At 45.9% G+C, this 23,800-nt stretch overlaps 1 protein-coding gene across 2 annotated transcripts in view; it reads left to right on the top strand.

Moving 5' to 3' along the window:
- Positions 1 to 23,800, top strand: part of slc8a3 (solute carrier family 8 member 3) — a 512,228-nt gene that overhangs the window by 477,059 nt on the left and 11,369 nt on the right. For both annotated transcript variants that reach the window (XM_067991281.1, XM_067991282.1), the window contains one exon: positions 12,447 to 12,719. In XM_067991281.1, the coding sequence (XP_067847382.1) occupies positions 12,447 to 12,719 (273 nt within the window). The remainder of the gene's footprint in view (positions 1 to 12,446; positions 12,720 to 23,800) is intronic.

Raw genomic sequence — 23,800 nt, 5'->3', positions numbered from 1 at the left:
GTCCGACATGGCAGACTGGCCAGAAAGGTAAAAGCCCATGGGATACAGGGAAATGTGGCGAATTGGATCCAAACTTGGCTCAGTTACAGGAAACAAAGGGTAAAAGTCGATGGATGTCTTTGCGAATGGAAATCAATTTCCAGTGGTGTGCCACAGGTTCAGTGTTGGGTCCCTTGCTGTTTGTGGTATATATTAATGATTTGGACTTGAATGTAGGGGGCATGATTGGCAAATTTGCAAACGACACAAAAATTGGCCATGTAGTTGATAGTGAAGAGGATAGCTGTAGACTCCAAGAAGATATCAATGGGTTGTTGGAGTGGGCGGAAAAGTGGCAAATGGAATTCAACCCGGAGAAGTGTGAGGTAATGCACTTAGGGAGGGCAAACAGTAAAAGGGAATACGCAGTAAATGGGAATATATTGAGAGGGGTAGAGGAAGTGAGATACCTTGGAGTGCATGTGCACAGGTCCCTGAAGGTGGCAGTACAGGTAGATAAGGTTGTGAAGAAGGCATATGGAATGCTCTCCGTTATTAGCCGAGTTATAGAATACAAAAGCACGGATGTAATGAAGGAACTCTATAAAACGCTGGTAAGGCCACAGCTGGAGTATTGTGTGCAGTTCTGGTCACCACATTACAGGAAAGATGTAATTGCTCTGGAGAGGGATTAACAAGAATGTTGCCTGGGCTTCAAAATTGCAGCTACGAGGAGAGATTGGATAGGCTGGGATTGTTTTCCTTGGAGCAGAGGAGGCTGAGTGGTGACTTGATTGAGGTGTACAAAATTATGAGGGCCCAGATAGAGTAGACAAGAAGTACCTGTTTCCCCTAGCGGAGAGTTCAAGAACTAGAGGACATAGATTTGAGCTGATTGGCGGAAGGATTAGAGGGGATATGAGGAAAAACATTTTTACCCAGAGGGTGGTGGGTGTATGGAATTCGCTGCCCAAATTGGTGGTAGAGGCAGAGACCCTCAACTCTTTTAAAAAGTACCTGGACCTGCACCTAAAGTGCTGTAAGCTGCAGGGCTATGGACCAGGTGCTGGAAGGTGGGATTAGAATGGGCACCTGGTTGTTCTTCGAGCCGGTGCAGACACGATGGGCCGAAGGGCCCCCTTCTGTGCTGTATCTTTTCTAAGGTTCTACATCTTTGTATCATATGATTTATAAATAAATATGACCATTAGTTTTAGCCTGAATAGTACAGTCTGATACTGTGGTATTTTCTGCTGTTGGAAGTGGATAGAAGAATGTGATGAGGAACCCATGTGATCTCCAACAAAAAGTGTCATGGCATTAGGTTAATTTGGTCGTGTGGCATGTTACCTTATTCATATCACACATAAGGTTACAAGTTTCAGATAATAGGTGATGTGGGCCTTTTTGTTGTGAACCTGAGTAAAGAGTGTTGAAAGGGATCCTAAATTGTAACCAGTATCACCTAACACACAGAAAAACTAAGCTTGCCTCCCTCACAAGAAATTTAATAGTATCATGAAAAATATATTGTTAATGAATTATTCCCAAGTTATTTTGTAACCTGGATGTAGAGAATTCTAGTGCTGTTAGTCATAAGAGCATAAGAAATAGGAGCAGGAGTAGGCTATCTGGCCCCTCGTGCCTGCTCCGCCATTCAACAAGGTCATGGCTGATCTTCTACATCAACACCATTTTCCTGCTCTATCCTCATATCCCTTGATGCCTTTAATATCTAGAAATTTATCGATCTCTGTTCTGAATATACTCAATGACTGAGCCTCCACAGCCCTCTGAGCTGAGAATTCCAAAGATTCACCACTCCCTGAGTGAAGAAATTTCTCCTCATCTCAGTCCTAAATGGCCTACCCCTTATTCTGAGACTGTGACCTCTGGTTCTAGACTCCCCAGCCAGGGGAAACATCCTCCCTGCATCTACCCTGTCGAGCCCTGTAAGAATTTTGTATGTTTCAATGAGATCCCCTCTCATTCTTCTAAACTCTAGAGAATACAGGCCTAGTCTACTCAATCTCCCCTCATACGACAATCCTGCCATCCCAGGAATCAGTCTGGTGAACCTTCGTTGCACTCTCTCTATGGCAAGTATAGGTAAGGAGACCAAAATTGTACACAATACTCCAGGTGCGGTCTCACCAAGGCCCTATATAATTGCAGTAAGACATCTTTACTTCTGTACTCAAATCCTCTTGTAATAAAAGCCAACGTAACATTTGCTTTCCTAATTGCATTATACTTTATAATTCTACAGTTGGCTGAGGACTGCAATGTCTTTAAGGATCCCATTAATTAGATGTCTGAGTAACATCATTGTAACGTAGCAGTTGTGCACCTCACTCTTCCTTAGCCCAGTGTTCCAGGTTAAAAGTAGGATTCAGTGTCATGACATAAGTGTGAAATATCAGTTGGAGGGACTGCTCTCAGGTTGAGAGTATTGTCTAAGATCACCTCATACCTATTGAGGCACAAAGACATTTAGAGCGTGAAAACATCAAGGGAACTATACTCTCAATCAAACAAATTCACTCCAGTGAATGTAACAATTGCAGGTCACAAGCTCATTGGAGTGATTTTCTGTTATTTTTTTATATAAATGAATTTATGTTTCCAGACCTCTGCTAATGATGAGGCAACCTCTAATGCTTGTTGGTTAGTCTTTTTAAATATCTGTATTTGCTTGGGTTTGTGTTTGCTTGTGAACTTAGCCCTTGGTTTAACCCAGTGCAGTATTCAGGCATAATTCTAGTGACATTAATCTATCCTGTGCCCTGAGTGAGAGCAGATTGAATTACATGGTGATGCCAGCCCTGCTTTCCTTAAGGGTCCAGTTGGCCATGCTGCCCTTTGCACGCCCTCAAAAGGTAAATGACATGTTTTCTGTGTGGAGTCTATTCCTCCCCCAGCCCCACACAGGCATATATTGGTCGAAAGGTGTGCCAAATGGTAAGCTCAGATACAAATCTACAGCTCAAGTACTTTTTTATCCTGATTTGCTAAGGAAATATTTTACACAAATCTTCATGGGCTTTGTAACTGAGGAGCAGCCCCACTTGCAGTCGGAATCTTCCTCTTCCTGATGCTTACTGACTCGCCATGCAGTTGCAGTTTTTCTTTGTCTTTTCATTGCTAGTTTAATCTGTGTGCAAAGCCAAAATTCACTATGGAGCATAATAGATTGTACTTCATAATTCTACAGTTGGTTGTAAGGATCTCATTAATTAGATGTCTGAGTAGCATCATCGTAACGTAGCAGTTGTGCACCTCACTCTTCCTTAGCCCAGTGTTCCAGGTTCTTCCTTAGGTGTCAGCTATGACTCGGTAGTAGCACTCTCGCCTCTGAGTCAGAAGGTTGTGGGTTCAAGCCCCACTCCGGAGACTTGAGCACACAATCCAGGCTGACGCTCCGTGCAGTACTGAGGGAGTGCTGCACTGTCGGAGGTTCTGTCTTTCAGATGAGATGTTAAACTGAGGCCTGCCCTCTCAGGTGGATGGAAAACATCCCATGGCACTATTTTGAAGAAGAGCAGTGTCCCAGTGTCCTGGCCAATATTTACCCCTTAACCAACAGAGATTATCCAACAGTCATTATCACATTGTTGTTTGTGGGAGCTTGCTGTGTGCAAATTGGCTGCCACTTTTCCTACATTACAACAGTGACTACACTTCAAAAGTACTTCATTGGCTGTAAAGCGCTTTGGAACATCCTGAGGTTGTGAAAGGCACTTTATAAATGCAAGTTCTTTCTTACTTTCTTTTAGCCCAGTGTTCTAGACTGTCTGTTAGGAGTTTAGAGTTTTGCTTTGGCTATTCTCTCCAGTATAGTGATGCTAATCACTCCTGTCTATGCACCTTACATTTAAGAGTGTGCCCATGCTGTACATTACCTAACAATATAATAGCATAACAGACCTTGTGGTCTGAACTGGATACCTGTGTATTTGCACGTGTGCTTCGATCTCTGCGAAGGTGACTTAAGAAAACACTTGGGTGAGACAAAGCCAGATACAAATCATCAAGCTGCTTTATTTCACAGCAAGTGAACATACAGAGTAACAGTTATGATTCGATTCACTTAATTGAAACAGTGCAGCTTGTCTTCGCTTAATAATATAAAATAACGAATACGCTATGGTTTCCCATGACAGTGGATCATCTTACATAACTTCTAATTACTCTTTTGCATTCTAAGCTGCTTGTAATCTTCGCTGGCCTTGACTGCCTGCCTATCTCTCGTCCTCTGTTAGTTTTATCATCCACAGCTAAAAAGAACCAGAGACTTCCCAACACATTAGGTGTGAGACAGTTAGCAATTGTCGAATTGCTTATTATTTACACTCTTTGGGGAAAACAGCTGCCATTAGCATATGAACCCCTTCACATCTAGGTGCTCTTTCTCACCCCCTAAAGTGTGTGAATATACTTTGCTTAAAAAACCCAAGTAACTCTTTTCCCAACTCTTTTCTATGCAAAAAAATGGTCAGGAAATCACAAAATATGACACTTTCCTTTTGCCTGTTTTCCAGACTCTCCGTTTGTCCCTTGTTCCCGACTTTCCCTTCACTCTGTGCTCACTATCAAAGTGCAATTCTCATTCCCTAATCGAACCTGAGTAGCTGCTGAAAAGTTCCATCTTTTTGTAAAAGCTTTTTCTGTTGAAATATAAGAAAATTGTACATTTTGTTCACTCATATCATAACATTTTTCAGAGTGTCTCCTCTATGCTTCCTGAGGTGACTACTACTTACTTTCACATGGAACTGTTGACTGCCCTGGCAGTGCAAGTTTGTATTATCTGCCATAATGTAATAATGTCACATTGGTTAATGAGACCTACCAAGTTATCCATGGAAGTGTCAATCAAAAAATTCAAAACTTCCTGATCAGCAAAGGTTACAAAATATGTCAGTTCTTATAGTAGAATGAACACCCAATTTTATTTCAAACTAGAAGTGTCTCGGACTGGGCCATTTTGGTTCTGTTTTGCTTAGAACTGAACTTGCCCCCAGTTTAGACTATTTTACATTCTGTAGTGGCTTGATGGCAGACACAGGGTGAAAATGTGAAGTGCGTACAGTGGAGGGGGGGCATTGGGGATTTTAGGAGGGATGGTTGGAGAGATTCTTAAACAAGTTGCGGACAAGGTAAGTAGTGTGTGATGAGCAGAAAGTGGCTTTACAGTGGATTGGTCACTATCTAGTGAGAAAGGGCTCAGGGCACATGTGCAGCGGCTGGCGGGAATGTCCACCTACACCTTACTAACTTGCCCTAACGCAGTAGGAGCCAAAACCTCCATGATGACTGCAGAGTGGGGCAGGCAGCAGTGTTTTTGCTGTTAATGTGATACACCCAGAGATAGAGTGGACTCATCCCCAGTATGATTTCATGCACAAACAACAAGGATTATATTTGATTGAAGTGATGGATATCTTCATGACTAAGAATGATGCCATTGTACAGTGAAAGCAAAATGATTTTTTCTGGCATGGAAATACAATGCTTTTCAAACTTGCAGGGTACCTTCAGCAAATATTGACTCACTTCTCTGTACCTACATGTGTAAACAGGCTTCCTGCTGCACCTCCAGCAAAATTATGGCAGAGCGGAGTGGAAGAGAGCTCGGAGGAAATTCCCAGTCTTAGATTTGCTTGCCATCCAAATAAGAAATGGACACTCCAACTTTTGAGGGGACTGTTGACAATTTAAAAAAACATAAACTGGAACACCTAACGCTAAATGTTCAGACTGCGCACTTGGAGTGTGGAGCCTTGCCAGCTGGGAGTGAATATTGGAAAATCATGCATTCCGTGATTTTCAGTCCATTAATCGGAACATTTACCCTCTAAGGTCTGATTGTTATATTGTGCGTTCATAGCTTATAGTGCAGAGTCATTAGTTATTAATCATAAGGCTGTTCACAAAGTAAATGTTAGAACTCATGATCACCCCAATCACTCCAACCCAGTCACGTCCTGCCCTCTGTCCAGTTTTGCACTTGAGAAAAAATGGCAGCTTTACTTCCATTTCAGATATATACTTTATTGCCACAATGGGGCCAAAAATCAGTAGATGGGCGCATCCTGATATAAGTGCCCAGGACCTCCACTACCAGTCCCACCATAGTTTGCTGGAATCAATTACCCCAAGTGGGCCCCACATTCACCATTTTGAGGCCTAGTATGCCTGGCTTCATCATTGTCTTTGGTCCCTGCCACAAATTCCGTTCCCTAGTCACCGACTCTACCCCTCTCCCTGGCCACTATCTGAGGCTGAATCCGACCGTTCACAACCTTGGCGTCCTATTTGACCCTGAGATGAGCTTCCGACCACATATCTACTCCATCACTAAGACCGCCTACTTCCACCTCTGTAACATCACCCGTCTCCACCCCTGTCTCAGCTCAAGTGCTGCTGAAACCCTCAATCATCCCTTTTGCTACCTCTAGACTCGACTATTCCAATGCTCTCCTGGTTGACCTCTGATTGTCCACCCTCCATAAATTTGAGCTCATCCAAAATTCTGCTGCCCATATCCTAACTCACACCAAGTCCTGTTCTCCCATCACCCCTGTGCTCGCTGACCTACATTGGCTCCCAGTCTGATAATGACTGTGGGCTGAGCTTTAAGTTAACATATAGCATATAACTACATTTTAAAAACTAAACTTAATTTAATTAATCTAATTAAATGAGGTAAATAATTTGATTAACACTAAATTAATTAATTAAATAAATAAAATAATGGGAGAACAGGAGATGTGTTGCTGCTGCAATATGTGGGAGCTTGTGGACATTTTTGTCCAGGCCGACTACATCTGCAGAAAGTGTCTGCGGCTTGAGGAACTTCGACTCCGAGTTGAGGACCTGGAGTCCGAGCTGCAGACATTGCAAGACATCAGGGAGGGAGAAAGCTACCTGAACCTTTTGTTCCAGGAGGCAGCCACACTCCTTAGATTAAATACTTCAGAATTGACACGTGGTCAGGGACAGGAGGGTGTGACTGCGAGTGAGGCAGGTACGGGGATCCAGGAGGTAGTATTGCAGGAGCCTCAGTCCCTGCACTTGTCCAATAGATTTGAGGTTCTTGCAACCCTTGTGAACAAGTGCGGGGACTGCGGGGAGGATGAGCAAACTGACCACGGCACCGTGGTACAGGAAGTCGTTCAAGTGGGGGGAGTAAAAAGGAATGTGGTTGTAGTAGGCGACAGTATAGTTAGGGAGATAGACACTGTGCTCTGCAGCCAGGAACATGAGTCCCGAAGGCTATGTTGCCTATCCAGTGCCAGGGTTAAGGACATCTCCTCTGGGCTAGAGAAGACCTTGGAGTGGGAGGAGGAGGATCCAGTTATTGTGGTCCACATAGGTACCAATGACATAGGTAGGACTAAGAAAAAGTTTCTGCTGAGAGAGTTTGAGCAGCTCGGGACTAAATTAAAAAGCAGAACCACAAAGGTAGTAATCTTACCTGAGCCACGTGCAAATTGGCATAGGGTCAATAGGATCAGGGAGATGAATGTGTGGCTCAAAGACGGGTGTGGGAGAAGTGGGTTTCGATTCATGGGGCACTGGTACCAGTACTGGAGAAAGAGAGAGCTGTTCTGTTGGGACGGACTACACCTGAACCATGCTGGGACCAGAGTTCTAGCAAATCGAATAACTAGGGAGTTTGATAGGGCTTTAAACTAAATAAGTGGGGGGGGGGGGGAGGGTCCCAGTGGAGAGAAATCTAGAATGCCAAAGAGAAAAGACAAAGAAGCAGTGCAGGTAAGTGATTGGGGTAAGGATAACCAGATCGTGTCAGGAAGGGACAGAGCGTACAAACAAAAGAGTGCAATAACAAATAGGGTCCGGGTAAGAACAAATAGGGCCATAGTACAAAAAAAATGCTAAGAAGTCTAAAAATGTTAAAAAGACAAATCCAAAGGGACTGTATCTGAATGCACGAAGCATTCGTAATAAGGTAGATGAATTAACAGCACAAATAGATGTAAACGGATATGATATAATAGCAATTACAGAGACATGGCTGCAGGGTGACCAAGGCTGGGAGCTGAATATCCAAGGGTATTCTATATTTAGGAAGAACATGCAAAGAAGAAAAGGAGGTGAGGTGGCGTTATTAGTAAAGGATGAAATCAGAGCAATAGTGAGAAAGGATATTGGTTCAGAAAGTCAGGATGTAGAATCAGTCTGGGTGGAGTTAAGAAGCACCAAGGGGCAGAAATCACTGGTGGGAGTTGTCTATAGGCCTCCAAACAATAGTGGTAATGTAGGAGATGGGATCAAACAGGAAATTAGAAATGCATGTAACAAGGGCATGTAACAGTAATCATGGGTGACTTTAATCTGCATATAGACTGGCCAAACCAAATTAGCAGTAATACTGTGGAGGATGAATTCCTGGAGTGTGTACAAGATGGTTTTTTAGACCAGTATGTTGAGGAGCCAACCAGGGAACAGGCTATCCTAGATTGGGTATTGTGCAATGAGAAGGGGTTAATTAATAATCTTGTTGTACGGGATCCTTTAGGGAAGAGTGACCATAATATGATAGAATTCTTCATTAAGATGGAAAGTGAAGTAGTCCAATCCGAAACTAGGGTCCTAAATCTAAACAAAGGAAACTACGAAGGTATGAGGAGTGAGTTGGCTATGATAGATTGGGAAGCTTCATTAAAAGGCATGATGGTGGATAGGCAACGGCTAACATTTAAGGAACGAATGCATGAATTGCAACAATTATACATTCCCTTCTGGCGCAAAAACACAAAAGGAAAAGCGGCCCAACCATGGCTAACAAAAGAAATTAAGCATAGTATTAGATCCAAAGAGGAGTCATATAAAGTTGCCAGAAAAAGTAACTAGCCTGAGGATTGGGAGCAGTTTAGAATTCAGCAAAAAAGGACCAAGAGATTGATTAAGAGGGGAAAAATAGAGTAAGAGAGTAAACTTGCAAGGAACATAAAAGTAGACTGTAAAAGCTTCTACAAGTATATAAAAAGAAAAAGATTAGTGAAGACAAATGTAGGTTTCTTACAGTCAGAAGCGGGAGAATTTATAACGGGGAACAGGGAAATGGCAATTAAACAAATACTGCTGGCCTAGTAAAGGGTGAGCAGAAGCACTCCTCTTACAAGGCCCTGCAGAAACTCTGATGGAAGGCCAGGGTCTCAGCCTAATTTCAGAAACTTCCGGCGCACTCCAGCCGGAGTCAAGTTCCCCGAACGTACAGATACGACGCATGTTTTCTCATTTTGAATAGGTGGCATTGTTGAAAGAATTGCTGGTGGTCAGACTCCTTCTGGTCGTCAGGACCCAAAGCCCTAAGTTCCACTGGTCTCCTGACCTGAAGCTAAATATCAAGAGCTGCAATGGTAGTTAATCGTGCCAACTACTGAATATTTAAATAGTAACTACCTACGCTGCTGAACCCAGAGTCTGAAAACATCTTTATTAAACTCGACCCCCTCCACCCCCCATCACCAATTTCTAGGTAACTCCTGACTCCCACAAACATTCTGGTGGATAGCGGGTTTGTGCATATGTAAGGCTTCACTGTAAAATACTTTTTGACAGGTCTAACAGGATACCTGCCTCCCTCCCATCTACCTGTCTTGCTATGACTGGTATGTGCATACAGACACGGAACTGTCAACTGGCGCTTGTTGAATAATGGGAACATGTTTTTAGTGGGAGTCTCCTGTGAAAAGATTTGTAATGTGTGACACAGTAGTGCTTAAAAGTATCCATGTGTTATTTTGTACCTCATTGTAGGAACCGAATAAAGGTTGTCACCCAGACTAGTGCAATTGTCAGCCTGTATTGAGCAGCTTGTCAACACACCTTTGATGATAATGCATTGTCTTGTTCTGTCTGCAAATTAATTAATCTTTGGAATACAAATTACATATTGTGCTATTTATAAATAAATTATAAAACCAGCCGACTGGAAGGGAAAGTGCAGGAATCATGGCTCTTAATATATCCTCTGCATTGCATTTAAGAAAGAACTTGCATTTATATACCACCTTTCACAACCTCTTTTAGCTTTACAGCCAATGAAGTACTTTTGAAGTGTAGCCACCGTTGTAATGTAGCAAACGCAGCAGCCAATTTGCCCCACAAATAGCAATGAGATAAATGACCAGATAATCTGAATTTAGTGATGTTGGTTGAGGGAGAAATATTGGCCAGGACGCCAAGGAGCATGCTCTTGCTTTTCTTCAAATAGTGCCAGGGAATCTTTTATGTCCACCTGAAAGGGCAGACTTCTTGTCCGAAGGATGGCACCTCCAACAGTGCAGCACTCCCTTAGTACTGCACTGGAGTGTCAGCCTAAATTCTGTGCTCAAGTCTCTGGAGTGGGGCTTGAAACCTTAACCTTCTGACTCAGAGATCAGAGTGCTACCAACTGAGCCAAGGCTGACACTTGAGCCATTTAACCAAAGCCATTTTCAAAGCCAGCTAAGAAAAGGAGTGTAGCTATTTGTCTGGAATAGAGTTTAATTGTAAAAGGCAGAAAATAATCAAACAGAACAGTTGTTCTTTCCAGTGTTTAGCACATTTAGATCTACAGTGCATCAAAATGATGCTGCACAGAAGAGACAGCCGAAGGATGGTGTTCCATTCCAGAGACAGAGTGATGAAATGCTTATAATGGAAACATCAGGCTGAAGATAAGAAGCTGTCTTTTAATGCTAATTTTTCCTTAGAAGCTGTAATCCCTCTTAGTGTACAACGTGGCTCTTGCAGGGAAGATACCGCACAATATTGTACACACTAAAAAAGTGAACACTTATGTAAATTCAGACTTTAAGCCCGATTTTAACCCAGAGCCGGAATCGGGCAGGTGGGAGAGGCAGAAACGTCCTTGATCATGGCAAAGTGAGGCCTGGGTGATTTTAACTCCCAGACCTCATCTGCATGTCCCCCTGGTCAATTGCGCGCCCAAAACGGGCAGGAAGTAACAGCTGGCCGGTGGGCGAGAGTCGAATGGCGGCAGGGGGACACCGACTGGGACCGAAGGAACAGCCGCTGGCACTCGGGTAAGTCGCGGAGAGGGGGTTCCAGGAGAGCTTCGCATCTGGGAAGGGGGCAATCCCAGGGCTAGGAAGGCCTAAACTTTCCTTTCAGGGCCTAGAGGATCACTCCTGCTCCTCCTGGCCCCACATGGAGAGTTAAATTAAAGTGAAAAAACTTAACTGTTTGGTCCTCTTCTGGCCCCGCCTCTTTCGGCTGACTTCACCTGGTGGGAAAGCCACAATGGTTTCCCCACTTAGCCCACCAGTTACAATTGCAGTTGGGGTCCGATGGTGTCTGACTGTGTGATGCATATTTAAAGAAGGACCCTCACCAACTTCAGGTGGGAGTCCTCGCCACCTGCTCAAAAGAGCAGGTTAAAATAGAAGACAGCGGGAACGGAGAGGGCGTTGACAGGTAAGTCTCCTGACTGATTTTAACTGCCCGCCTGCCCGTTTCCGCCATGTAGGCAGGGTTAAAATCGGCCCTTTTGGGTCTGGACTTGATTTTGTCCCCAAGACAAAAGAAGAGGGCTTGCCCAGTGATTCGGTGGGTAAACGTTGTGTGATATTTAAGCCCTACAGATCAGGAAACACCCAGGTTTCCCCTCGCCTGTACTGAGTTCAGGTGACATTGTAGGAAAGGTGCAGTTGACCTTAGTGCATGTTGCCCATCTGTCTGATCAAATTTCTGTAAATCTGAATGATGCTTTATGAACACTTGTGTGTGCTATTGCAACCCATTAAAATAAAAGGGTTAATATCGCCATTAAAATAGCAAAGGAATTTCATTTAGCAATTTTAGTAAAATGTTGATATAATTATTCAACGACAGATGTTCAAAGACACCTGTGCAGCAGCTGGAGCTTTGGGACTGTACTGAGAACTTCAGGAGAATCAAACCTGGCAGATGGCAGGATAAAAGGCTCAAAAGACAAAATGTTTAGAAATTATAAACTTGCTTTTTCTTTCTGGTTTTTGTCTCCCTTTCTTTCCTGAAGGTAGTGACTTGCTGGTGCATAGTTCCGCAGGTACTGACAGCCCACCAGTACCTCTCCCTCACCCAGTGGCTATTCTTCATCTGTGAGCCTGGATAATGAGGGTCAGCAGGCTATTCAACTGTGGAGGACATCACTGGCCTTACTTTACTACCGCATGTGTACACTTTGCAGAAGGGGGTCACTGGTTGACGATCAGAATCTGCTGTTCTCTAGTCAAAGGATGCTGAGGCCAATTATTACTCAATGCAGCTCAGTAGAGTCAGTGAATCAAATCGGGCCTATCTGATTCAGATCCACACTATCAAGGGAGCATGCTTGCGTCTTCTTGCCTGTGTGGATTTCGTTCAAACGGTATACTTGTGAGGTTAACTTGCTTGTGACCCATGTGATTTCCTGCTGATTTAATATGATCCCTCTCTGATATGTCCACCAGGTGATGAAGAGGATGAAGAAACAGGAGAGGAACGGCTGCCCTCATGTTTTGACTATGTGATGCATTTCCTGACCGTCTTCTGGAAGGTTCTGTTTGCCTGTGTGCCTCCCACTGAATACTGGAATGGATGGGCCTGCTTCTTTACGTCCATTTTCATCATTGGCATCCTGACAGCCATCATTGGTGATCTGGCCTCTCACTTTGGCTGCACAATTGGCCTGAAAGATTCAGTCACAGCTGTGGTATTTGTAGCTCTTGGCACCTCAGTACCAGGTAAACAAACATGAGGAGAAAAGAATAATCTGAATTCTGCTCACCTTTAGGATGCCACATCCTGTTTATATGTTTTCTTATGTTCGGTTTTTTAAACATTTCTCAGGAATCTTCATTTTAACTTCAAAAGCTTCAACTTGGGTGAAAGAAAATAATTTATATCTTGTCTTATTATGTATCTCAGAAATGTCTCAGAACGCTTCAGATGCAATGATTTACTTTTGAAGTGCAGTGATTGTTGTTATATAAGCAAAGGCAGCAGCCATTTTTCACTCAACAAGATCTCACAAACTTGCCTGGATGAGTGCAGCTCCAACAACACTCAAGAAGCTCGACACTATCCAGGACAAAGCAGCCCGCTTGATTGGCACCCCATCCACCATCCTAAACATTCACTCCCTTCACCACCGGCGCACAGTGGCTGCAGTGTGTACCATCCACAGGATGCACTGCAGCAACTCGCCAAGGCTTCTTCAACAGCACCTCCCAAACCCGCGACCTCCACCACCTAGAAGGACAAGAGCAGCAGGCACATGGGAACAACACCACCTGCACGTTCCCCTCCAAGTCACACACCATCCCGACTTGGAAATATATCGCCGTTCCTTCATCGTCACTGGGTCAAAATCCTGGAACTTCCTTCTTAACAGCACTGTGGGAGAACCGTCACCACACGGACTGCAGCGGTTCAAGAAGGCGGCTCACCACCACCTTCTCAAGGGCAATTAGGGATGGGCAATAAATGCTGGCCTCGCCAGCGACGCCCGTATCCCATGAACGAATAAAAAAAAAGGTGAATGGCCAGTTTAATGGGGCTGATTTTTCTCTGCTTGCCACTTGGGTTATACCTATTTCATAGGCTCAAAGCAGAGGAAGGAGCAGCAGAGTGTGACTGCCTGAAGAACAGACAGCCATATGTACAGCAAATATAAACGACACAGGAGTAATGTTAGAACACCTCCCTTGTCATTTTCTTGGGTTTTCTGATTGAAGCTAAAATGCAGCAGCCCCCACTGAAAATGGGGCCCGGAGGTTGCATCAGGCCCCCTTAGATTGGAGGATCCGAGAAGGGTCAGGACCCGAGGATCACTGCAGGCACAAGCCGACGTAATTGCCAGGATCACAGGCCCATGCATTTTCAGGGCCAGCACCTCTGACAATGCAGCACTCCCTCAGTACTGTAGTGAAGTATCAGCTCAGGTTCTGGAGTAGGGCTTGAAACCACAACCTTCTGACTCAGAACAGCTTACCTCTGCCACCACCACTGAAACTTTCATCCGTGCTTTCCTCACCTCCAGGCAACGCTCTCCTCCCCTTCTCCACCCACCATACACTGCAATCTGCCCAAAACTTTGCCGCCCACATCATCTCCTGCACTCACCTATCGCCCCTGCCCTTGCCAATTTCCATTGGCTCCCATCCCCCAATGCACTGACTTCAAAGCCTTTGTCCTCATTTAGAAATGCCCCACAGCCTCCTCACCGCCTTTCTCTGCAACCTTCTCCAGCCCTGATGCCAGTGTGCATCTCCACTCTTCCAACTCTGGCCTTTTACACCCTCCCTCCCTCTGTTCCATCGTCAGTTGCGGAGCCTTCAGCCATGTGAGTTCTACACTCTGGAATACTCTTTCTAAACCCTTCTAACACATTCCAACCAAGTGTTATCGAGTATGTAATACCATGTAAGCTGTGTGCCATCCTGTATACAGCAGACTCCAGCCCATATGTTACGCTTTGCACAACACATTCCACGCTGTGTTATTCTGTATTTTGGCACATCTCAGAAGCTCACCATACGGCGGAGGCTGCAGAATTGCGGCAAAGGTTTCCCACTCCGGCAACACTGCAGCCCTCCCGGAAAATTGTTTCAAAATGGCCCGTTGTCCCGTTTATAAGGGAGCGGAGAAAGTTAATGTCCTATAAACATTTTCTACAGGGACCCTGTAACTGCTGCTCTTTTGGCTGGTACGCCTCATTCTTCTGGTAGTACCGACCAAACTGCTAATGTGCTGCCAAACTGGGAACAAGGAAACACCTGAGCTAGGTGTCCTCGCCCCTGGCCACATCTCCTATGACATAGGGACCCAAGTTTGAGACAGATGGAGCTCCCAACCCAAACAAATTCCCTTGGAAAATTGGCAACAAGGCTGGGACCAACATTCCTCCCTTAACCAACAGCACTAAACAAAAAATTGACTGATCATTTGTCCCATTGTTGTTTGTGGGACCTTGCTGTACACACTCTTACCTAGAAAGCAACAGTGACTACACTTCAAAGGTGTGTTATATGTAGGGTGATTATGTAGGCTAGAGTGTGTTATATGGCAGTAACCTGTCAAGACGTTTTAACAATGTCATAAACCATGAGAATGAAGGTCAAGCAGTTCATTAAGGACATGTCCCTTGATCTGTGTTAAATCTTTAGAACATACTTTATCCTGTGTTATTCTTTATAACGTGCATAAAATTCCCTTTCATGAGGACGATTTATTCTGTTTTTGTCAAGTTGCTGGCACAGGGAGTTGTGGCAGACAGCGAGAAGAGCAGACTTGTGATCAAATCACCCAATTTGAACTGCAGTGGTTTTGTCTTTAATTTCACTGCACTTTACTGGTAATATAACAACAACTTACATTTATACAGCATCTTTAACATAGTAAAACATCCCAAGGTGCTTCACAAGAGCGTAATCAGACAAAAATTGACACCAAACCAAAGAAGAAGACATTAGGACAGGTGACCAAAAGCTTGGTCAAAGAGGTAGGTTTTAAGCAGCATCTTAAAGGAGGAGAGAGAGGTAGAGTGGTGGAGAGGTTCAGAGGGAACTCCAGAGCTCAGGGCCTAGACGGCTGGAGGCACAGCCGCCAGTGGTGGGGCGAAGGAAATGGGGTGATGCACAAGAGGCCAGGATTGGAGGAGCACAGAGATCTCAGAGGGTTGTAGGGCTGGAGGAGGTTACAGAGATTGGGAGGGATAAGGTCATGCATGGATTTGAACACAAGGATGAGAATTACATTTTTTTTTAAATGAGAAAAGCAAACCCTGTCCATATTGTGAGGAGGTAGCACATTGCAAAATACTCAAAACACAAAATCATGACGTGCACAAGGACTTTCTAAAAATTGCATTGAGGATATTTCACTCAGATCATGAAAATAACCTAAAACTCACCATTCCTCACCCAAATTAATCACTAAAAATTAGCGAGGCTGATCAACCTGAATCGAGATGATCATTTTATTTATCTGTCTTTTGTTTTTGCTTATCACTGAAAAACAGGGCGAGTGATTCATGATCCATCGGATCCACACAGAGTCTGGCATGAAAGGCAAAATTACAGTATTTGGGCCATAAATCGGGCTACACTCGGTGCCTGGAAATTGGTGGGGTTTGTTGTGCTGCCCGAAATCACTTGCCCTGCTGAGACAAAGGCCCCGATATTTCCAGGGAGATGGGTAGGGAGCGGGGACACCTGTCAGCGGCCAGGAGACCCGGAAATACCAGGAAGGCGGAGGTCCTGCCGAATCTAATGGCAGGACCAAATTAGAATTTTTTTACTCCGTTTCCCGTCAGGCGGAGAGATCGGATCGCGGGGCAGAGAGATCGGATCATGGGGAGGGGAGATCGGAGCGCGGGGAGGGGAGATCGGAGCGCGGGGAGGGGAGATCGGGCCATGGGGGAGAGAGATCGGAGCGCGGGGAGGGGAGATCGGAGCGCGGGGAGGGGAGATCGGGCCATGGGGGAGAGAGATCGGAGCGCGGGGAGGGGAGATCGGAGCGCGGGGAGGGGAGATCGGGCCATGGGGGAGAGAGATCGGATCGCGGGGAGGGGAGATCGGAGCGCGGGGAGGGGAGATCGGGCCATGGGGGAGAGAGATCGGAGCGCGGGGAGGGGAGATCGGAGCGCGGGGAGGGGAGATCGGAGCGCAGGGAGGGGAGATCGGGCCATGGGGGAGAGAGATCGGATCGCGGGGAGGGGAGATCGGAGCGCGGGGAGGGGAGATCGGGCCATGGGGGAGAGAGATCGGAGCGCGGGGAGGGGAGATCGGATCGCGGGGAGGGGAGATCGGAGCGCGGGGAGGGGAGATCGGAGCGCGGGGAGGGGAGATCGGAGCGCGGGGAGGGGAGATCGGAGCGCGGGGAGGGGAGATCGGAGCGCGGGGAGGGGAGATCGGAGCGCGGGGAGGGGAGATCGGGCCATGGGGGAGAGAGATCGGATCGCGGGGAGGGGAGATCGGATCGCGGGGAGGGGAGATCGGATCGCGGGGAGGGGAGATCGGAGCGCGGGGAGGGGAGATCGGAGCGCGGGGAGGGGAGATCGGATCGCGGGGAGGGGAGATCGGAGCGCGGGGAGGGGAGATCGGACCATGGGGGAGAGAGATCGGAGCGCGGGGAGGGGAGATCGGATCGCGGGCGGGAAGAGATCGGATCGCGGGGATGGGAGATCAGATCGCGGTGAGGGAAGATCGGAGTGCGGGGAGGTGAGATCGGATCGTGGGGAGGGGAGAGATCTGAGCGCGGGGAGGAGAGATCGGATCATGGGGGGGTAGATCGGAGCGCGGGGAGGGGAGATCGGATCGCAGGATGGAGAGATCGGATCGCAGGGGGGAGAGATCGGATCGGGGGGTGGAGAGATCGGATCGGGGGGGTGGAGAGATCGGATCGGGGAGGAGAGATCGGATCGGGGGGGGGAGAGATCGGATCGGGGGGGAGAGATCGGATCGGGGGGGAGAGATCGGATTGCGGGGGGAGAGATCGGATCGGGGGTGAGAGATCGGATCGCGGGGGGAGAGATCGGATTGGGGGGTGGAGAGATCGGATTGCGGGAAGGGCAGCAGATCACGGCAAGTTTGCTTGGGGGCGGGGGAGCAGCACTCTGCAAGCAGTGCTGGAAAAGCACTTACCTGCTGGATCCCGCCTCCCCTTAGCTGCTGGGTTTCCCCATGCTGGAGGCGTTAATTCCAAATCACTGACAAAATCTGAGGAGCGCAGCCTCGTTTAAATATTATAATTACCGACCAGCCTCTCCAGAGCAGGTTACTTGGCAAACCCCCAACCCAATCAGAAGTTGGCGGGTTTGTGGTAGGTTGGGTTCGGGTTTCCCATTTTAACTATTTAAACCCCCCCCCCGACCCTCTCCTGCCTGACTGGGGGGAGGGGGGAGTTAAAATTCCTCTCAAACAGTTTGAACTTTGTCTTCAATGAATTAGCTAACAGAGAGCTAAGGTTCAGCTTTGAAGTTCTGAATCCAGCCTGTCTGTGAGTTACATGACCTGACCATAACTATCCTTATTACATCAAAACGATAGCTTTAGGAGCTCATTTATAAAATAATTTTGCATTTGATGAGAAACCTAGAGTGGCTTTTACTGGACAAATTAATAATAATGATTTTGTAAAAAGTTCCATCTCTCTTAGAATCATAGAATCTTACAGCAGAGAAGGAGGCCATTCGGCCCATTGTGCCTGTGCCGGTTCTTTGAAAGAGCTGTTCAATTTAGTCCCACACCCCAGCTTTTTCCCCATAACACTGCAAATTAATCCCTTTCAAGTACATGTCCAATTACCTTTTGAAAGTTCCCATGGAATCTTAATAACCCTCTGTGTGAAAAAAATTCTCCACATTTCCCCTCTAGTTCTTTTGACAATTATTTTAAATCTATAACCTTTGGTTACCGACCCACTTGCCAGAGAAAACAGTTTCTCCCTACTTGCTCTATCAAAACCCCTTGTAATTTTGAATATCTCTATCAGGTCTCCCATTAATCTTCTTTGCTCTAAGGAGGACAATCCCAGCTTCTCCAATCTCTCCACATAACTGAAGTCCTTCATCCCTGGTAAACCTCATCTGTACTCTCCAAGGCCCTGACATCCTTCCTAAAGTGTGGTGCCCAGAATTGTATACGGTACTCTAGCTGAGGCCTAACCATGATTTGTAAATTTGCATGACCTCCTTGTTTTTGTATTCAGCGCCCCTATTTACAAAGCCAAGTACCCCGTACAACTTTCTTATCCACCTTACCAACTTGCCCTGCCACCTTCAAAGATTTGTGAGTTTGCACCCCCAGGTTCTTTTGCTCTTGCACCCCCCCCCCCTCAAAATAGTACCATTTAGAGTATACTGCCTCTCCATGTTGTTCCTCCCAAAATGCATCATTTCACACTCGTCATATAAGTATATATGTATATTATGTATGTGTATATATATGGAATTTGGATCTCCACTATTAGATCTCCTGTGGCATTGCTCACTCCGAGTCAGCGGATATGCTGTTTGACAACGATTGTAGTGCCTTATCGTTCCTTGAGCTCTCCACATGGTTCAACACCGTCTACATGCCACCCTCCTCCAACTGTGGTGATTTTACAATCCTAGCCCCTTTGGGACTATCCCAGATCAGGCGTACTTCTCAGGCGTTCACTCTTAACCTAAGGTTGAGGTAGCCAAATCCTAAGGACACTGAATGGGTTTGAAGGTCTGGTCCATCTCTCCCCAGGGAAAGGGATCACCCGATAATATTACCGTCCTCCAGATGGTGTTTCTAGCAAGTTCCAGCCAGATTGTAATATCCCGGATATTGTGAGGGTCCGGGGGTTTCTCCTAGTAATGTACCTCTTCACCAAAAGAGTGTCCGGAGATGGGGGTCACGAGTTAGTGATACAGAAGATTATGCGAGACAATATAAAAACTATACAAAGGTTTATTGATGAAACAATTTGCAATCTACAGCTGGTGAAACCGGTCAATCGCAACATTAACAGTTTTTTAAAAAGGTAAAAATTATAGTTCTTAAAAGTATTTAGTCAGGATATCCATCAATTATCAAGGTAACTTTTACCTTAAATCCCCGAGTAGTAGAAGTCCATAGGGTCACCTTACTCTGATAGTCAAGAGACGCTTCAGCCCTTCTAAGCGAATCTAAAAACTTGATCTGACCTCTCAGAATTTATACCATATTTTCCGATTACTTCATCTTGGCTGTGAGCATTCTTGTTGACAAGGCTCTTGTTGATTAACTTGGTTTCAATTCTTACTTATTAATATTAATCAAAACTAGTTACATTTTAACTGACCGCTGCTTTTCTTCAGCCTATGTTCATTGTAAAGAGTTATTTCAAGTACTGGTTAAAGGTAGGTGCCCTTGAGCCAGCTGCTGTTTTCAGCTTTTTGCTTATCTGTGACCCATTGTGAAGGGTTAGCAAGCAATGCTCTAAGGCAGACCCTCTTGACCGTATCTGCTGTCTTCATCATGTGCTTATTTGTGTCCCATTGTGTAGGATTCATCAACTACTTGTCAAAGATATGTCTCCTTGATGAAATCAATCATCCATGATTTAGCTGACTGGTGTTTTCAGCATTTCGCTTACTGCAAAGTATTTTCAAATGATTATTTAAAAATGTTAAAAGTTTGTTGTAAAAGGTCTTCAAATGATTATTAAAAGTAGGTACCCCTTGTCCCCAAATTCCTTCACACAACGTCTCTCCTTTGTTGTGCAACTCTGTAGGACTACCTTAGCACCTTAGCATAGTTCCACTCCTACCTATTTGAATATAGCCAGAACATCTCCAGAAATGGCTTCATCATCCACCTCCACGCTGTCACCTCTGGATTCACCCTTGACCCCCCCTCATCTTCCTCATTCACGTGCTGCCTCTTGGTGACAAAATCTGTAGACACAAGGTCAGCTTCCACATGTACACCAATAACACCCAGCTCTATCTCTCCACCACCTTTCTCAACTCCTCAAGTGCCTCTACTGTAAGACTGCTTATCCAACATCCAGTTTTGGATAAGTCTTAATTAACTCCAGCTCAACATGAAGAAGACTGAAGCCATCGTTCTTTGCACCTACCACAAACTCCGCTCCCTTGCCACTGATTCCATCCACCTCCCCAGTCACTGTCTCAGGTTAAACCAGACTCGTTAAAATGTTAAATCCCTGGTGCTAAGGTAAAGGAGATCACAGAATGGGTACAGAACATTCTGCGCAGGGAAGGGGAACAACCAGAAGTTGTAGTCCATGTTGGAACTAATAACAAAGGAAAGAAAAGGGTTGAGGTCCTACAGACAGTGTTCCAGGAGGTAGGGAGGAAACTAAAGAGCAGGATCTCAAAGGTGGTAATCTCAGAATTACTCCCAGTGCCACGCGCTAGTGAGTATAGGAACAGAATGATAAAGCAGGTTAATGTGTGGCTGGAGAATTGTTGCAGGAGGGTGGGCTTCAGATTCTTGGGCCATTGGGACCAATTCTGGGGCAGGAGGGACTTGTACAAGGTACTGGGGTTCATTTCTAGAGGAGTAGAATTCAAAAGCAAAGAAGTTATGCTAAACTTGTATAGAACCTTAGTGAGACCACACTTAGTACTGTGTACAGCTCTGGTCTCCATATTATAAAAAGGATATAGAAGCACTGGAGAAAGTGCAAAAAAGGTTTACAAGGAATGTACCAGAACTGAGAGGGTACAACTATCAGGAAAGACTGAACAGGCTGGGGCTCTTTTGCCTGGAAAAGAGAAGACTCAGAGGTGACCTGATGGAAGTCTTTAAAATTTTGAAGGGATTTGCTAGGGTAGTCGTAGGTAAGATGTTACCACTTGTGGGGTGTCCAAAACGAGGGGCCATAAATTTAAAAAAAAATTTTTTTTTTATTCGTTCACAGGATGTGGGCATCGCTGGCAAGGCCGGCATTTATTGCCCATCCATAATTGCCCTTGAGAAGGTGGTGGTGAGCCGCCTTCTTGAACCGCTGCAGTCCGTGTGGTGACGGTTCTCCTACAGTGCTGTTAGGAAGGGAGTTCCAGGATTTTGACCCAGCGACAATGAAGGAACAGCGATATATTTCCAAGTCGGGATGGTGTGTGACTTGGAGGGGAACGTGCAGGTGGTGTTGTTCCCATGCGCCTGCTGCCCTTGTCCTTCTAGGTGGTAGAGGTCGCGGGTTTGGGAGGTGCTGTCGAAGAAGCCTTGGCGAGTTGCTGCAGTGCATCCTGTGGATGGTGCACACTGCAGCCACAGTGCGCCAGTGGTGAAGGGAGTGAATGTTTAGGGTGGTGGATGGGGTGCCAATCAAGCTGGCTGCTTTGTCCTGGATGGTGTCGAGCTTCTTGTGTGTTGTTGGAGCTGCACTCATCCAGGCAAGTGGAGAGTATTCCATCACACTCCTGACTTGTGCCTTGTAGATGGTGGAAAGGCTTTGGGGAGTCAGGAGGTGAGTCACTCGCCGCAGAATACCCAGCCTCTGACCTGCTCTTGTAGCCACAGTATTTATATGGCTGGTCCAGTTAAGTTTCTGGTCAATGGTGACCCCCAGGATGTTGATGGTGGGGGATTCGGCGATGGTAATGCCGTTGAATGTCAAGGGGAGGTGGTTAGACTCTCTCTTGTTGGAGATGGTCATTGCCTGGCACTTATCTGGCGCGAATGTTACTTGCCACTTATCAGCCCAAGCCTGGATGTTGTCCAGGTCTTGCTGCATGCGGGCTCGGACTGCTTCATTATCTGAGGGGTTGCGAATGGAACTGAACACTGTGCAGTCATCAGCGAACATCCCCATTTCTGACCTTATGATGGAGGGAAGGTCATTGATGAAGCAGCTGAAGATGGTTGGGCCTAGGACACTGCCCTGAGGAACTCCTGCAGCAATGCCCTGGGGCTGAGATGCTTGGCCTCCAACAACCACTACCATCTTCCTTTGTGCTAGGTATGACTCCAGCCAGTGGAGAGTTTTCCCCCTGATTCCCATTGACTTCAATTTTACTAGGGCTCCTTGGTGCCACACTCGGTCAAATGCTGCCTTGATGTCAAGGGCAGTCACTCTCACCTCACCTAGTCACTAGTAAATCCAATAAGGAATTCAGGAGAAACTTCTTTACTCACTTAAGAGAGTGTTGAGAATGTGGAACTCGCTATCACATGGAGTGGTTGAGGCTAATAACATTGATGCATTTAAGGGGAAGCTAGGTAAGTACATGAGGGAGAAAGGAATAGAAGGATATGTTGATAGGGTGAGAAGAAATATGGTGGGAGCAGGCTCGTGTGGAGCATAAACACTGGCATAGACCAGTTGGACCAAATAGCCTGTTTCTGTGCTGTAAAATTCTATGTAATTCCACCTCGGCAACATTGCCTGCACCCCCTCCTCCCCCCCACCCCCACCACAATCCTTCTGCCGGGAAACTCGTATATATACCTTTGTCACCTCCAGACTAGATTACTCCAACGATCTGCTTGCTGACTTCCCATGCTTCACCTCTATGACCACCAACTTATCCAAAACACTGCTACACATGTCCTATCTTGCAATAAGTTCCACTTGCCCCTGATCTGACCGATCCCCATCTCCCAACATCTCAAATTTAAAATCCTGTCCTCATCTTCAAATCATTTCATGGACTCGCCCCACCCTATCTCTACAATCTACATCTAGACCTATATTCGAACCCCAAAAAATTCAAGTCTTCTGATTCTGGCATCTCGTGAACCTTTCCTTCCTTCACCTCACCATTGATGGTACAGCCTTCAGCCATCTAGGTCCCACTCTCTGGAATTCCCTCCCAGACTCCTTTGTGTCTCTACCTTTCTCTCCTCCTTGACCAAACTCCTCAAAACACATCTCTTCAACCAAGCTTTTGATCACCCCTGCAAATCTCTCCTTTACTGGCTCAATATCTGTTTTCCATATGCCTATCCATGAAGGATATTTTTTACGTTAAAGGCACTATATAACAACTATAAAATTACAGGGGTGTTATGCCATGTAACACACAATATATTATCAAGACGACTGAGTAACTGTGCCTGAATAAATCCAACTTTTCTTCTGTCAAATCAACAAATTGTGTCGGGGTAAGTGTGACACTTGACGTCCTAAACACAAAGCTTTAAAGGTGGATGTTCCCGACTTTTATCTCCAGGGACTGCGCCTCCAGTAGATGCAGGCCAGTCAGAAACATGTAAATGAGGCTGGAGAGGTGGTTCCCAACCTCCCAACTCATTGCCAGGATCGTTCGTTTGCTGGGCACCTCAGGGCAGGGGCACCCAGAAAATGTGGCACTATGGCCAGGCCCTGGATCCCCGTTGAC

The sequence above is a fragment of the Heptranchias perlo genome, chromosome 10 (genome assembly GCF_035084215.1).
Source record: "Heptranchias perlo isolate sHepPer1 chromosome 10, sHepPer1.hap1, whole genome shotgun sequence".
Lineage (NCBI taxonomy): Eukaryota > Metazoa > Chordata > Chondrichthyes > Hexanchiformes > Hexanchidae > Heptranchias > Heptranchias perlo.
Note: the sequence above shows the minus strand (reverse complement) of the source record. Positions and strands in the feature narration are given on the sequence as shown.